This window comes from Pelobates fuscus, chromosome 11 (genome assembly GCF_036172605.1).
Source record: "Pelobates fuscus isolate aPelFus1 chromosome 11, aPelFus1.pri, whole genome shotgun sequence".
In the NCBI taxonomy this organism is placed as follows: Eukaryota; Metazoa; Chordata; class Amphibia; order Anura; family Pelobatidae; genus Pelobates; species Pelobates fuscus.
The window spans coordinates 117783084-117801309 of NC_086327.1; the positions used below are offsets into that span (position 1 = coordinate 117783084).

The 18226-nt window shown below is 36.9% G+C and overlaps 1 protein-coding gene across 1 annotated transcript in view; it reads left to right on the plus strand.

Moving 5' to 3' along the window:
• The window catches only part of TTC12 (tetratricopeptide repeat domain 12), a 99367-nt gene that overhangs the window by 73973 nt on the left and 7168 nt on the right, over positions 1-18226 (plus strand). The window contains 5 exon segments of the mRNA XM_063436518.1: positions 1214-1348; positions 1549-1647; positions 3433-3501; positions 5301-5402; positions 15412-15511. Of these exon segments, the coding sequence (XP_063292588.1) occupies positions 1214-1348; positions 1549-1647; positions 3433-3501; positions 5301-5402; positions 15412-15511 (505 nt within the window).

Consider the following 18226-nt stretch of genomic DNA (forward strand, 5'->3'; position numbering starts at 1 on the left):
GCAGAGATATACTATAACTACCGGTATTTAGATATTGTAATACAATAATTAAATAATTACATGGGATGTTCATTTAATAAACTTTGAAATTATGCTTTGCTTACTATGCTTGCTGTTGTTTTTCTTTTCCATTTGTGATAATAGAATTTGAAAGAAAATCTTTGGTTGACTATCACTAAAATTAATTTGAGCTGGTTTGTCAAAACCAAACTTTTTGTAATCCATACCTGAAGAAATTATTGAAGAATAAGGCTCAGCAAGCAAATCAATTCATTCAGTTATAGATCAAAATTATTCTGATCGTTACGAATTCTGTAAAACAAATATTTGCCCAAACCTAATAATCACTACATTAGTATACACCAAAATTTGATTCAAATGAGCTCACAAATGAAATCCACCTGCATTAGTTCAAAATGATCTCCAAACATCCTCCTACACAGTGTGAGCGTTATTAAAAAGTGCCCGGTCCACTTGATAGGTACTTTTTTTTTTATTAATGACACTTTTTCAAGCACATTATAATCACTGCTGCTTATTATAGTAGATATGGTGCAAGGAAGCTTAAAAATACATTTCCTTGGCACCATTGGCCAATCCCCTATGCTCAGATCCTATGCTATTGTTGCCCTGAAGTGGGTCAAAGGCAAATCAGTGCATCCTAATTCTCCTCCAGCACACCTGTGCTCACCACCTCCCATTGCACAGCCTAAGCACACGCATATTTTGTGCAGATATTGAGAAAGTAAAACTTTTTAATATGATGTCCCCCCCCCCAGCAGATGTTTGACATAAAAAGTATTTTCACCATAATATTTTTGCAATAATAACCTCCACAGCAAGTTCTAATTGTTTTGGTATATTTAACCTTCTCGTCATTAACCGTAGTGTGAGCAAATAGTTTGCCACAAGTCACTAAGACCCCCTAGTCATTCAGTGACGCTAAGGACCCAAATTTGAATTTTTTTGGTTTTGTACCAGCTCCCTTTAAATGTAGATATTTTTTTTTTCATGCAGAAAGTCCTACAAGCAAACATCTCTAAATTTGAGACCAGTTCTGTTCTTGATAAATGTTCTAATATCCTATACTCAAGTGACATCCTCTCCACTAGGGGATGCAACTTTTGCATATGTTGCCTTAACTGAATACCGTGTAATATTATTCCTATTTATGCTTTAGTATAGTCTCTCACCTAACTCTTTTGTGCCACAGAGCAAGGTTCAGCTGGTCGGTAAGGAACTGTTTCCACGATGTATCAGTGTTATAGGAAATCTGATTGAAGACCAATACATAAGGAAGCAGATGGCTGGTTCTCTCGAATGTTGGGACTCCTGCTTGTCTGTGGTGGTATGTCAAGTTTGAGACTATTTTTGGGGAAGGTTTGCTTGCAGACAAACTCTGTTACTCAGAAAGTGCCTACCTTAAGGAATTGCTTTATTTTCGTTGTCATTGGGTTTTTTTTCCAAGGGATAACTCAGATGTAAATACAAAGAATTTAGTGATACCAGCGCTTTGTCATTATAATGATGATTTCTCTTTCCATTTAGGATGAATGTAGTATGCATGAAGAAGAGAATAGACACATTTTATCAGCCTTGCTTGGCCTCATGTTAAACATGTCATTGGAACAGAACGGAGCCATCCAGGTAAATAATAATAATAATAATCTAAGAGCATACTGAGCTGAACATGTGGAGAGATGTTGCTTTGTAAGGTATCTTATTTTATACATTTTTTTTTTTTGTAATTTCATGACAAACAATTGACCTGCTATTATTAAAATAATTTAGCTACTATCAATAGGTAGGAACACAGGCGTGCACTAGAGGTTTGCAAGTTGTGCCAAATGTCCCCAAACACACCCTATTGCAGGGACAAATTGTCCTCCCTGTTTAGATATAGATGCCTATGGGCACTTTAGTGCACCTTTGGGTTAGCTCATGTGTTAAAGCAAAACAGTTTCAGTATACACCTACTTATTACTAGAGTAAAAAAGTGAATTTTAGTGTTTAATTATGTTTTTGTATTTTCACGCAAGGTTTAGATTTTAGTTTCCTTGAGTGCTACCCCATATTTAATGGGCTGAACACATCTATGGCTGGGAAGCGTTATTTTTTTGTGGTATTATTTTTGTATATTTACAATGTACTATATCCACTATATACCCCACTCCCTCTAGAATGTAAGCTCATTGAGCAGGGCCCTCCCCCTCTCTGTTCCTGTACGTCCAGTTGTCTGGTTAAAATTACATGTATGTTAGTCAACCAATTGTACAGCGCTACGGAATGTGATGGTGCTATATAAATAATAAAAGAATAATAATAATTATAATAATAATAATATCAATATTTCTATTTGCACACTTAGAGGGTTATTGGGGGACTTTTTTGTATCTCTGAGTGCCATTACAGCAGAACCATGTAAAGTGGACACACAATGTATTAAGAAAAATCCCAACTGCACCCAAATCGCTTATGCAGAAACCCCACAACATACTTGAAATTTAAAGGAATTAGTGCTATGCATTCAAGATAGAAGTTAGTTTTAAACTTTAGTGTTATAGGTGAGTGTTAGGCATTGAGGCTCCGGTTTCAAAATTAAGGAATTTACCTTACAGCACCCATAATTCTCATGGTGCACCAATAGGACCACGTTCAAGCCACTACAACAAAACATACTAATACATACGGCAACTGGTGAATCCATGGAATATTAACTAATGACTAGACTTTTGTACAGTGAGAAATTTGGTTCTGCCACATATTTTTTTCCAAAGATAGAATTAATTTCTGGGACACTAGACATTGGTTGGCTTTTTGACAAGCCAAAAAGGCATGAAAATTGTCCAATCAGAATGCCGCAAAATATATACATAATATAATAGTATGTATATATATTTTGCAGTAAACTGATAGGAGCATTTTCCAACCATTTGTTTCTCAGGTAAAGTAAGAAAAAGTAGCCAATAGGGGGGAAAACAGGAGGAGCAATGAACAAAAAAAATTACACAGCCATAAATCATCTTTTTTTGCCATCAGTCATCTCTTTTTTGGCAGTACAGGCAGAATTCTGAATATTGAAATCCCAGTAAATGTTTGAAAAATTCACGTTTTGATGTCAGTAATTTGAGTATATTTCTGCTCAGAATTTGGGAATTTTGCACAAATTCAGCCCAACTACAGTTCGATCCAAAACTATTGACCACTATCACCTGGCTGAGATGGTAGAAAACAAATGACAACATATCTCTTCAGATTTAGCAGGCACATTTACTGGTAGAAGGAACGTGGTGTACACATGCAACTAAGTAATCATCTTACCAAATAATGGTTTGTTGCCAACATTAACTTGTTAATTAATACCTGTTCATTTATTGTTAGAGATTTATAATATCGCCCCTGTAATTTGCTGTTTGCCATTAATCTTTCTAGGAACGAGCCATGGATATAACATCCAGGTGTATACAACTGTTATGCAGCAAAGATGGTGTTTTTCTTACAGTAAGTAAAAATTTAATCATCCTGCAAATTAAATTATGTTAACTGTAAATCCTTGTCATGTTTTAGATACTTTTTGACTGCTCTGAAAATATTTACTAAAATACAGAACGTTAGGTCAGTTTAGTACCAAAAACTCACTGTAGTTTTCTGCAAATGTTAACACAACTCAGTTTAACGTCAGCCAGTTTCTTTTCTGTATGACACAATCGTCATTTGCCATCAAATCAGACTAATTACGTTAACTGAGCATATGTTGTTGATTAATTTCTCATAGCCATAACAAACTGCAAGCTGCAGTCCATAAGGTATCATTCAAATTACATGTAGCTGTTACTGAAAATAACACTTAAAAAAAAAAAATATATTTTCCACAAATATTTCAGAAACACAACAAACAGTAATTGTAAAAACGCACAAAATAAACAGTTACAACACCTATGTCAAAAACAAAAAGAATCCAGTGTTTTTAGTATACACCTAATACCTTTCTCAATTCATTTCTAATGCCGTTCGATATTAAATGATGAGCTCTCACAGCCTACAACTGTTCTGGCGTTACCCATTATGAGCCACTCACATGATCATTGTCTTTATATTTTATACGCAAATAAGTAAAGTCATTAAGTGGGCCAAAACCCAAAATATTAAATGTCATTATATTTTGTTATGTAACACAGATTATCTCTAGAAAAATATATAAGAAATATATTGCATGAGGTCTTTCTAGTTTACATACGTTTTAACTGGAGGGGGAGCTCTTTGGGTAGGTGGTCTTTGACATGTATGACCAAACCTTGGAATGTCTCATTTTGCATTTCCAAGATGCTACCCCGTATTATAAATATAAACGTATTAGAAATCCTGTTCTGAAAATCATTATCTACAATAACCACTTTATTAAAGGAAACAATATTAGAGAAATTATATTAAATCAAACGATGTATAGCTTGTTTAAAAGATTAAGAAAAACATAGTAAAAACCCAAGTGGAACTTAATTATCATTAATATAATTTCTGTAAAGGTACAATAATGGTGCAAAGTAGAAATACAGAAATTACAATATTTACGGACAAGTAGTCAAATTAATTTTACTCCATAAAAAGTACATGGTTAGTTTTTATTGCAGTTCTTGTTAATGTGTAAAGTGACTTTTTGTGAAATAAATAAATCAACCTAGGGCAAAAAAAATACAGCTCTAAATGCAACAAATAAAATTACAACTAAAAGGAACATATTTAAATAAATTATATTTAATACAAAATATGGATTTATAAATCTAGCTTTGTAAATGTAATAAATACATAGCTTTTTATATATAAACACCAAATTGCGATCACATTCGTTTTATGTGTCGAATGTATTTTTAAATGTTTTAGCGCATTCACCATAATAGCTGTGCAATTATCATCCTGAAGGCTGATTTGCATTCAATTGCAACATCCTTTAATAGTGGCAAGTGTTCTTTGGATTAGATTGGATTAGATTGCCCAGAACTTCTGTGGACTCGGATTTAACTCATGTGCCCAATGCAGGCTCAGTATGTTTTGCTATTCAGTAGCACGTAAAATCGTTGCGAAGGCTCCACTACCTTCAAAGACAATGCGACCATGCGACATGCAGCAGTGCCACCAGTGCAGCAAGTTGAGACAAGAAATAGTAAGCCTTGGAGACCCAAAGGGGGACTTACACAAGATTAGGCTGGTGATTTTAACGTTGTGGCTGATCAGTGTAAACCATAAATGAAATCATTACATTTGTGAGGCATTTCATTACTTACTTCATATTTATTTCTCTGCAGAGAAGTGTGGGAATTTTGAGCAGGGTCCTCCCACAATGCACAGCGGCAGTGCAGCATGCAGTTCAAGGAGGAGTTGTCAAGAAGCTCATCAAACTTTTGAAGGTAATTCAAGACACATATATTGTAGGAAACCAATAAATCGCAAGGCATGCCAAAAAAACAAACAAAATATAGAAAGAAACTTTCTATGTAGGAAAGAAATGTGATTTCCTCAACAAAATGAACAAAGATGTGAGTGAGGCTTTGGCGTGTTAGTTTGTTAGAATGATTGCAAGTAATTGTTGTACCATGTTTCATTATGATTAATCCATTTAGTGAATTAAACAAATCTCCCTAATGGTTGATAAAATGCAGACCTTCAAGCATCCCATTTTCGGCAGACAGTCCCTATTTTAGGATCCTGTCCTGCCATCACAACCTAGTTCCCTGGTGTTCCCAGAAAGAGTAGCATAAGTACACTATTACATATGTTTGTGCTCTGAAACACCCTTATCTGCATGATCTGCCCTTGATGGGTAAGCCTGCTTTATTGGTAGGCAGCCTGGACTGCTTTCATGCCAGGTTGACCTGCTTTGGGTGGATCCACAACTCCATCCTTTTGGGGCGGCACCAGTGACATAATTATTGTCACTGGCCCACCCCGTTTGACCCCACCACTGGCATCCCTCTTCAAAGGAAGATTTAAATTAATGTTTCACTGTTTTTGAACGTTGTGTTGTTACCCTATGTTTTTCATATGTGGTAATATTTACATTTCCTAGTGTGCTCTCACCATTTCTTATTTGTTTGTATTGCACTTTTGTGTGGTGGAGTGACCCACATAGGTGATTGCAGCATCACAATGTACTCGGTTAAAGCGATCCTTAAGTACTATCTATTTTTATGGTACCTACAATGTCCATTTAGTATCCAATCTATGGACATCGCATTGACCATCCATTGTTGATAGGCTGCAATTCACTACAATACAACCATTACACACCCATCAGCCATGAAACATCACTAAATGTAAAATTACACATATCTTTGCAGATGTACGCAGCATTTTCTCTAATCTGTCTGTAGTCTCTTTGCTATTTTTGGTGTTGCTTAGATTATTTTCAAGTAGAATATTACTTTTCAAACAGATTTTCTATCATTGATAGCTATTGGAGGGTTTTTAGCCAAGAATGGTAAACGTGACCCTAGGGAAAGTCTCCCGCATACTCTCATTTCTTACTTTTTAAATAATAGATATCCTGCACTTCTGGCTCTGATTTTCTACGTAGTTACTGTATCCTTTGGGCAATCTCTTGTACTCTTTATGATACCATTTAATGACATCCACATCATTTTCTGGCCTCTGTTTGAGCGCGTTGAATGCACTTTAAGTGCTGAATATATTATCTAAAACAACAATACACGAACAGACATGTATTGTATCCAGGCAACACTGATATATTCAAACTAACATCAGAAGTATAAAAATGATATGTCGAAGCTTACTGTTACCTGCAGCTGTGCTATTATCATATCAGATGACTTGTACGAAGTAATAAACCGCAGAATTTCCTTTTCGCTCAACAGTGACCACTTACAAGGTTGTTACTAAAATTTGAATTGAGTCCCAATGGCAAAATTGAAGCTAAATAGTCAAGCTGAGAATGTAGCTAAATTAAAAGAAAGACTCAAATTCAGCTATTTTAACCTAACTTTGCCATTCAGATTTGTATATATATATATATATATATATATATATATATATATATATATGTATATGTAGTACTACATTCATTCCATTTAAAAAGAGTTCAGAACAGTGTAGAGCAGAATAGTTTGATTGACATGTATTCTATTCTTTAAAATAACCTCATATATAGATTTTTGGTTAAGAGCAAGTAATTAAGGAGATAAAGGGTGGCCTAATTGTAGACACAGCTGTTGTAGAAGTAGAATCACAGACCTGAGCTGCTTTTAGCCACCCCTGGGACAGGTCGACTCAGAGCAGGGAAACACAGCTGAGTTACGGCAGTTTGCTAAACCAGTTCATATATTATGTTGAATAATAATGTTGAATTAACCATTCCTAAGCCACGTGTAATTGTAATATTAACTTCTAATGCTAAAATAATCTGCCTCTAGAATAATAAGATTTTTCCTTTTTTTTTTTTTTAAGTGTTTCTTTTTTTTCTTCTTCTTTACAAATAATCACATAACACACAGAACCACAGGAGTTATAGTTCGTGACTACTACCATGCCAATAGGAACATTAGCTATATTTCTGTAAATAGGCCTATTGTAATCCGCAGCTCCAGCTTGTCTTCCAATAACCTTGACACCATAAAATGTTTCTGGACTACATTTCCCATGATGCTCAGCTAGCTTTTAGACTCTAAAAGCCCCACTGGACCCCAGGGACACATCCACACCAGCTCTCCAGGTAGGGAGGCTGGGTGGATATTAATATTTAATTGTGTGTGTCTGAAAGTGTATATGTGAGTGTGTGTGTGTGTCTGTGAGTGTGTGTCTGTGAGTGTGTGTGTCTGAAAGTGTATGTGTGTCTGTGAGTGTGTGTCTGAAAGTGTGTGTGTCTGAAAGTGTATGTGTGAGTTTGTGTGTGTGTCTGAAAGTGTGTGTGTCTGTGATTGTGTGTGTCTGTGTCTGAAAGTGTATGTGTGAGTTTGTCTAAATGTGTGTGTGTCTGTGTATGTGTTTGTCTGTGAGTGTGTGTCTGAAAGTGTATGTGTGAGTGTGTGTGTATGTGTCTGTGAGTGTGTGTGTATGTGTCTGTCAGTGTGTGTGTATGTGTTTGTCTTTGTGTGTGTATGTGTTTTTCTGTGAGTGTGTGTCTGTATGTGTTTGTCTGAAAGTGTATGTGTAAGTGTGTGTGTGAGTGTGTGTGTGTATGTGTCTGTCAGTGTGTGTGTATGTGTTTTTCTGTGAGTGTGTGTCTGTATGTGTTTGTCTGTGAGTGTGTGTATGTGTTTGTGAGTGTGTGTCTGTGTATGTGTTTGTGAGTGTGTGTCTGTGTATGTGTTTGTCTGTGAGTGTTTCTGTGTGTGTGTGTGTCTGTGTATGTGTTTGTCTGTGAGTGTGTCTGTGTATGTGAGTGTGTGTATGTGTCTGTGTGTGTCTGTGAATGATTGTATGAATGTGTATGTCTGTGTGTGTGTGTGTTTGTGAGTGTCTGTCAAATCAGTGAGAGTATGTTTGTGATTGAGTGTGTGTCTGTCAATGAATGAATGAGTGTGTGTCAGATCATTGAGTCTGTGTCTGTCAGTGACGTCTGTGTGTTTGTCATTGAGTGTGTGTGGCTGTTAGTGTGTATACACCACTGAGTGTAGCGTGGCGGAGCGGAGCGCAGTACATGAGCTTCTGTTTCCTGTACCCTGCCAGACTGAGAGGAGGTGCTCACTGAGAGAGCACTTCCTGTCAGTCCAGCCAGGTACAGAAAACTGAAGCTCCTGTAGAGGGTCTGCTCCGCAACGCTACAAGACAGGTAGGAGGCACACCAGGAAGGGGAGTGTGACCGCTAAGAGAGTGGGGGGTGCACCAAGGGACAGAGAGGGGAGGGGAGAGAAAAACCAAGGGACAGGGAAAAGAGGGGGGAGGGGAGAGGAACACTAAGGGACGGGGAAGAGGGAGGGGCTGGTTAGGAGGCACATAGGTGAAGATGTTAATTTTAGAGGGGGGGGGGCGGAAAAATTCATCTTCGCCTATGTACCCAAAAATCCTTGCACCGGCCCTGTAGCCATCACTAAATTAGAGAATGAGAGGTGGGTCTCAGAAAAAAAAATATTTAAAGCAAAATAATCCACAGTAAACCTAAAAAGTGTCAAAATATAAATCACATAAAATATCTGCTACATTCAGAAACAGATGCTATCAAAAATTCCATGGTAAACAAATGAGAACATTCATCAATTATATGGATCTAGTTTATGCATCTCTACCACAAATCTATCTTGATAGCTTCAAGTCTCTATATAACACATCAGATCACTTTGTGCTGCCTTGTGTATAGTTGTCATTGTAAATCTCAGTAATGGGACACTCTAGGCACCCAGACTACATCATCTCATTGAGGTGATCTGGGTGCAGTGCACGCTTCATTAATTCTGCAATGTAAAACATTGCACTTTTAGAGAAACTGTAATGTTTATATTGTAGTGTTAAGACTGCCTCTGGTGGCATCCACTAGAGACGCTTTCTGCTGTTTCACAGAGTTTGACTCCGTGTAATGATGCTGGACCTGCTCATGCTTTGTGTCTTCAAAATCCCCATAGGAAAGTATTGATTAAATGCTTTTCTATCAGGAAAGCCCAAAGCTTGTGTAGTAGGTTACATCCATCGTTTGATGTTGGTTGGAGGAGGAGCCTGACCCAGTGCCGAGGGATATCGGCACTGGAATCAGGTAAATGAAAAACAAGTTTTATAACCTTTTACATCACTGGGTTGGGGCCACTAGGAAGAAGCAGGGAAGGGGGTTCCTACAGTGTTAGGAATACAGATTTGTATTCCGAACACTATAGGGTTCCTTTAATACAGGTACACCCTATGTTTTTTTCTGGTTCATAAGCATTTTATTTATAAGTTCCCACCCTACCTGAGGAGTACGATCAATTTAGCTCCCCAAACCATTGACATCATTCTGTTAACATCCAAGTCTTTATTCTACATCATTTTAAATTTGCCATTTTAAATAGTAATAAAGTAACACAGAGTATTTGGGGAGGGTTTGCACTCTACTATGCAGTAGAAAGAAAAATATATCTCACATAGTATTGGAATAATCAATCAAATTGAAAGGTTACTTTTATAAGGTGATGCTTTTCTGTTCCATTCCACCGGATATTTAAAGGAATGACAACCCTATTGTAGTGGTTCCATAAAGCAGCTTTTTATGCAGAACATTATAACACCCATATACAGTGTCGTTATTACAAGAAGCTTAAGTCCATTAAATGAACATGCCACCCCTATTACCCATAAAGGTGGCTAATACAGGCTCAGATTGCTTTGACATTTTTATTAATAATTCTCTTTCAGTCTGTGAGTTATTGGTGTTTTGAACAGGGCACATGCGTTATCGAAATACAGTAGCATTTACAATAAAGCATTAACACTTCTGTTCTAAACACAATACCTTGTGGCTCTTTTAAAAAAAAAACAAAATAAAGCAAAAAAGATAAAGGGAATACGGAGTTACATTACCGAACTCTGCAGAATAGTTTGTCTTACAGATTTCACTTCTCTTAGCAGCTTTTAAATTAAAACCAAACAATGCAGTAATCTAAAGCGTACAGAAGCGAATTAGTTGATAAACGACATGTCTGATTTTAAATAAAGCAATGATTTGATTAAAGTAGCTGTTTTCTTTTTCCAACATCGTGTTACAGTATAAAATCAGGCAAAAGAAACTGAATGAATAGCCAAATCTTTACAATCTGCATTTTGTTTTTTTGTCAATCTCTTTTTTTTTAAATTTGATATCAGTATAGAAATACAGAGAGGGTACATAATTAGAGTACAGAAAGATAAAACCGTAGAAGGAATGTAAAATACGAACAAATGCAATCCTTATTACAAATCACATATGGCCATGAAACCTAAAACAGAAATAAAAGTACTTTGCACGATTAGTGCTGCAGTTAATATCAGGGGTGTCAGGACAGCTGCTCCGGGCAGGGATCTATGAGGTGTCTCCAATATCCGTGTGCACCTGTGCCACTGTGCATAATCCTAGTTAGGGGTTGTTTGGTACACTGAAACCAGTGAGGCGAACCATCCATGGGCAGTTTCAGTTATCTATTGCCTGGCCTAATAAAACTGTCACTACAGTAATCATGATCTACATTCCCACCAAGCTTTAGATATACTGAACCCCACTGTCAAAATTCATGAAGCCCCAGCCTGAATTATCATGGGAATAGTATCCTGAAACAAACAATTTTTTTTTCAAAAATAGGAACTCTTCAAGCAATACTATCATTATTGCCTAGTGATCTCTGTCACACATGTGGGGGTCCAACACCTGCTAACGCGCCTACAACCAAACGAACAAAGAACAAACTCAATCACACTTCTTCTTTGGGCGTGCCATTTGAAACCTGCAAACACTTTTCCTTAGGACATTTATCTATAGACAATGAAGTGGGCAAATGAACTTGGTTGACTTAGCCTTATTACCAAATCAATACCCTGAATATAATCCCCGTATCTGAGACAAAACTGAGCAATGGTATAAATCCTACAATGACTTCAGAGGTTTCGTGACCTTTAAATTATTTTGTTTTTACCAGTCAACATTACAGCAAGTGAAGAGCCCAAATCCTCTACATACTCTAGAATGGAACGCAACTCTGTAAAAAGGTTTAATAAAAATAAACTCACATGTAGAGAAATCACAAACCTCCCTGAAGGCATAACGTTCATATTGATTTTCAGCCCAGACAGCAACCAAGCTACCTTTGTTGGCCGAGTATATAGCAGTATATCATTAGAGAACCCTAAGGCAGACACGTCTTCTCTCGTTACGAAAGTTCAACTGTTATAACTTTCGTTCAATCTTTCATGTAGCTGAACAGACTGGGATAACACAACTAGCTCCCTACTTCCACATGCTTTGAAAATTGGTCTTCTGGGACCTTTCTTAGAATTGGAGTATATATATATGCTATTCAGTAGCACGTAAAATCGTTGCGAAGGCTCCACTACCTTCAAAGATATATATATATATATATATATAATATAATATGAATTATAAGCTTTTCAACTTTCTCTGCACTCTTGTTTGTGTAGCCAGTGTTCTTTCATATATATAACCTTATCCTACTCTCTTAATGTAGCAATGTTCTATAAAGAATACAAACATTTACTATTCATTTGATGAGTAACTTGGTTTATGCAGCATATGTCATATATCTGTCCACTTAATTCGCAACTGCTACTGTGAGCTTTGGACTGTGGTTCTCTGGAGACAAATTATTGATGTGGGCCCTGCCTATCGTCCTTGAGCTATTGTGACCATCTCTTACAAAGTTACACCTTTTGTGAAGACTAGTACGCTGTCCATTTTTTTATTCATCCAGGAGAGCTAATACAAGATATTTCAAGAGCTTCAAGGTAGAATTAGATGAATCAGATATACTTGTTGCTTTCTAAAAGAACAACTATTTTAGCTACGGATATTTGTGCCGTTATAAATTGCTCTAATTTCGAGATTATTTTGTATCTGTCAGCATATCATTTCATTATAAAATAAGATAAAACCTTAACATCAGCAATCAAAGTTTTCCGTAACAGACACAGTTTATCTTTGTTTATTTTATGGAAGATAATATTGCCTTCTTGCCAAACTGTTCTGCTGGGGAAAGTAAAACATATTGGAATAATCTCGAAATAACTCTTAGCATGATGACTCATCTTCGGAGTTGTGAGTGGCATAAAGTGATATTATCTCACCGGAGATAAAATAACATACTTTGAGAAATTCAATCTTTATTGTAACTGTTGATACAGAATATCCCTGCTGGTGCTAGTCATGATATGCTTGAGAACACATAGAACACTTGAATTAAAATATCTATGTCTGTAAGTAGGAAACATAAATCATGTTTTGATGTTCAGCCATAATTAAATGGAAACTTGAAGCTGGAGGTGACCCACAATTTTGTGAAACTTTAAATAGTAAAACAATAGAAATATGTAACAAATAACTTAAATGCATAGATTTCTGAAATTAGGCATTCTGGGGATATGAAGCTTATGCTTAGAGGTTTCTTCAGACAAGGATTTAGTTGAATAATCTTCAGCTACTTATGGCACTCCAGCAATCAAAGAAGCTTGTGGAGAAATCCCTGGCAAATAATAATTAGTTAAATAAGTTTATGTCTAACACAGTTCATGCATCAATGAGTAAATACCCCTGAGGCACAAAACACATTAGGTGGTGGTGGGTTCTTCTAGCTTGCAGGATTTGTTTTTGTTCTTTCTATAATAATGCAGTTAGTTTGTATGTAAATTGTGTGGTTACTTCCTAGTAATTTTTTGGATCCTGTCCATTTGTACTTAGCTTATTCACTATAGGCACTCTTGTTACTTTCTATGGGAGAGCTGCAGGCATCCCATAAACCTCTGTCCAGCAAAAATGTATGAGCTGTGTAGTTCAGCACTATACACAAATGCTATCATGCAAAGAAATGTTTCAATCTGCATCCCAAGCTGGTAAAAAGCCACGGATGCCTTCTCCTCACTTATAGCTATGAATGTAAAATTATAAGCATGTGGGTTTCAACATTAGACAGTGGGGATTTAAGTAAAGTAGTGGACTTAAAGGAACACTATAGGATTAGGAACACAAACATGCACTTTTGACAATATAGTGTTAAAAACCCTATCTAGCCCCCCTCCACCCCCTCCACCCCAACATCCCTTGCCCTCTTAAATATAGTAAAATCTTACCTTTATTTCAGTCTGCTAGTGCTGATGTTCTCCGTCAATCACAATGCTGTCCATAGGATATCAGCCAGGGAGTCGAGCCAGGGGCGGAGCCAAATGCCACCCTGGCCAAGCAGAATCTTCTCATAGAGATTCATTAAATCAATGCATCTCTATGAGGAAAGTTCCCATGCAGAGGGTGGAGACACTGAATGTGCACTGCCCCCAGGAAGCACCTTTTTTAGCCATCTGAGAAGTGGCCACTGGAGGTGTCCCTAGGCAGTGATGTAAACACTGCCTTTTCACGGAAAAGACAGTGTTTATTGCAAAAAGCCTGTATGGACTGACTATACTCACATGTACAACTACATTAAGCTGTAGTTGTTCTGGTGGCCATAGTGTCCCTTTAAAAACTACAACAGTTAAAAGATGCATGCATTTAGCTTTGAAACAATGTTATATATAGAATCATTCTAGAATAATATATTTATACACGGATGGGTTGATTGTTTCATGTAAAGTGCTGCGGACTGTCTTGACAGTTTTATGAATAACAATAAAAATATAGCTTTCAACATGTAAACTATATGTACAACTAGCAATATTCATGACAATAGCCCTAAATGTAACCTGTTCTATTAAACTTCCTTGTGAGAAATAGAAAAACAAATTTACACTTACCACAATATTTTGTTATTTTTTGTTGTGTTTTTAATGCTTCTCCCAGAATGTTTCCTTAGTCCTGTTTCACACATATAGTACACTTCTGGAGTAGTATCACCAAATGTTGTGTTTTGTCCAACCAGCTTTTACTATGTGTCTTGGTTAAAAACTGTGTATAAAGCAACGGGGAGCTTTAAAAAAAAAAGTAACTCACACATATCCTTAGGATAGATTCAAAAGAGAAATGCTTTCTGTACTTATTTGCATATCGCTGCATGACATTCTGGGAATGTGGTGGGAATGCAATGACCCTTGAATTGCTGTGCTTGAAAATGTGTTTGTTTTTTAACCTATTTAATGTTTAGAGAATGCATACTAATGCACTTGAAAAATTATACATAATTTTAGATTTACTACATGTCGCAACTTTACAAAAAAAAAAGCTGTGGTCTTAAATATCGCCTATAAAATATTGCATTTCCATAACACTCCCAGAGTATCACCCAGAAATGCCAGGACCGACACACACCAATATATTTAGAGACATGCTCTTTGGTTCTCTAAGGCTCTCTCAGGCCACTGTGTAAGGTACACTTATCTGGTACTAGGTACATTCTATCTCCAAAGCATACATTTAGTCATGTTAGCTCATGCTATATGTACTGTAACATAAAGGACATTTGCAGAGCAGATGTCGGTTTCTCAATCTTCAGCCACCCAATTTTAGTATTCATAGTCTTGCTCTGGTTTCATCTTCCTGATTTTAGCTGACAGGGGTTATACTAGAAAACAAATTTGCTTTCTGCTCTTGTATCCCCTTTACTTTAAGATTCTATGTACATGTAAAAAAATATATATATAAAAAATTAATCATGTAACAGACGTTATTTTGCTTAGAGGGCTCCTATAAAAGAAAATATGTGTGTAGTAGTTTGTACTTTTGTCTACGATCCATATTTTGTAGTGTGTGGTGTTTCTATATTAACAATATATTTGCATTAAACAGAAGAATATTATTTGTTAATTCAGGCTGGTGGCCAGAGAACATCAGTCTATGCGGTGAAGGCTCTTGCTGTGTGTGCCAAAGAATATACTCAGGCAAGGAAAGATGTGTTCAGATATGATAAGAGTAAGTATTACTTGGTGTCTTAAGAAAATGTGACGTGCACGTGGAATACCGAAAACAGAATGGAGCTTAATGCTTTGAATTAATTTCTTTCCTAAATTATGCATTCATATTTGGTACTAGACTCACAAAGAGTCAAATTAGTTGATGGGGATGTGCCAATGACCATTGACAGGGTACAAGATATTATTGTCTCCTCCATGGATGCAGCTAAATTAGCTCTTTACTTTACATACACCTTTGATAATTTTTTTTAGCTATTATATATAACACCATTTTTCTACTAATGACTGATTGAGCATGAAGATGAATGTAAACTACAAAAATACAGATAAATATTATCAAATGAGTTACAGACCAAGAGAATTGAATTGGGTTAGTGAGTGAATGTGAGTTGTTGGGTGGGCTAGGAGATTTAGTATGAGACCAATTGAGTTGGTTGGGTTAAGGTGGCTAGGAGCATAGGAGCAAGTGATTAGGGGTGGTAATTTTGACAAAGTGAGTCACTCCAGCTTGGGTAGATGACTTGGGTTGAGTCAAGGCATGTGGTTGGAAGGAGATATATGAGGTTAGATAGGTGACCTGGTATGTGACTGGGTCTGTGATTGTGACTGTTTGGCTGGCTACTTCAAAGGGACTGGTGGTTGATTTGGGACAGGTTGGGTAAATGTGACTGAGCGGGTTGTGGTGTGTGACTGCATGAGAGGCTTAGTGAGGGAATGTGACAGGGTGATGGTGTGTGTGACTGTATACGAGGTTAAGTGAGGATATGTGAATGGCTGGCTCAATGTGACTGTATAGGTTGGGGTATGTGTCAGGGTTGAAGCTATATGTGAGGGCAGTTGCGGAGGAGGATTTAGATGCTGGTGTGTGAACTCAGGCTGTAACCATTCACATACTAGTAGTTTCATACTTCTACACTTAGCTGTGTGTAGCTGTGGTGATCAGGTAAGGAAAGATAACACTACAGTTCACTTTAGTGGTTATGGTGTCAGGAGAGGCTTAGCAGCCTCCCATTGTAATTTTTAAATGTTTTTTTTTTCAAATTCATGTTTTCTTGAGTTTTTTAAAACAACCTTGTGGGGGGGGGGTACAGAAGGAAAGAATGGGAGGGGTATCTAAAAGTACACATTAGACAGTTACATTACAGTTGTTACAAACATATTGCATTTTGTTTTCACAGATATATACAGATGTGTATCTAGCCTGTTTTCATTTTTTTTGTATCACGTGTTTAGGCGTACAGTCTTTTGCAAAGTTGTCTATATGTGCATGGTAAATTACAGTGGGCTCTTAGTTTCGGTTATGCAGTCGCACCATCGTAGCCAATTATTATGTGTGATGTCAAAAGTAAAGACAAATAAGTCAATGGGACCTGATGGAATACACCCAAAGCTATTAAAAGAGCTTAGTGGTGTACTAGCAAAACCATTAACAGATTTATTTAACCAATCATTGATAACAGGTGTAGTCCCAGAAGATTGGAAGTTAGCGAATGTTGTGCCCATTCACAAGAAAGGTAATAGGGAGGAGTCGGGCAACTATAGGCCAGTAAGCCTTACTTCAGTAGTGGGGAAAGTGATGGAAACCATGTTAAAGGATAGGATTGTTGAACATCTAAAAACACATGGATTTCAAGACCAGAGACAACATGGGTTTACTTCAGGGAGATCATGCCAAACTAATCTTATTGATTTTTTTGATTGGGTAACTAAAATTATAGATCAGGGTGGTGCAGTAGACATTGCTTACCTAGATTTCAGTAAGGCTTTTGACACTGTTGCACATAGAAGGCTTATCAATAAACTACAATCTTTGAGTTTGGATTCCAATATTGTTGAATGGGTAAGGCAGTGGCTGAGTGACAGGCAACAGAGGGTTGTAGTCAATGGAGTATATTCGAAGCTTGGGCTTGTCACCAGTGGGGTACCTCAGGGATCTGTACTTGGACCCATTCTCTTTAATATTTTTATTAGTGATATTGCAGAAGGTCTTGATGGTAAGGTGTGTCTTTTTGCGGATGATACTAAAATATGTAACAGGGTTGATGTTCCAGGAGGGATAAGCCAAATGGAAAATGATTTAGGTAAACTAGAAAAATGGTCAGAGTTGTGGCAACTGACATTTAATGTGGATAAGTGCAAGATAATGCATCTTGGACGTAAAAACCCAAGGGTAGAGTACAAAATATTTGATAGAGTCCTAACCTCAACATCTGAGGAAAGGGATTTAGGGGTGATTATTTCTGATGACTTAAAGGTAGGCAGACAATGTAATAGAGCAGCAGGAAATGCGAGCAGAATGCTTGGTTGTATAGGGAGAGGTATTAGCAGTAGAAAGAGGGAAGTGCTCATGCCATTGTACAGAACACTGGTGAGACCTCACTTGGAGTACTGTACACAGTACTGGAGACCCTATCTTCAGAAGGATATTGATACCTTAGAGAGAGTTCAAAGAAGGGCTACTAAACTGGTTCATGGATTGCAGGATAAAACTTACCAGGAAAGGTTAAAGGATCTTAACATGTATAGCTTGGAGGAAAGACGAGACAGGGGGGATATGATAGAAACATTTAAATACATAAAGGGAATCAACACAGTAAAGGAGGAGACTATATTTAAAAGAAGAAAAACTACCACAACAAGAGGACATAGTCTTAAATTAGAGGGACAAAGGTTTAAAAATAATATCAGGAAGTATTACTTTACTGAGAGGGTA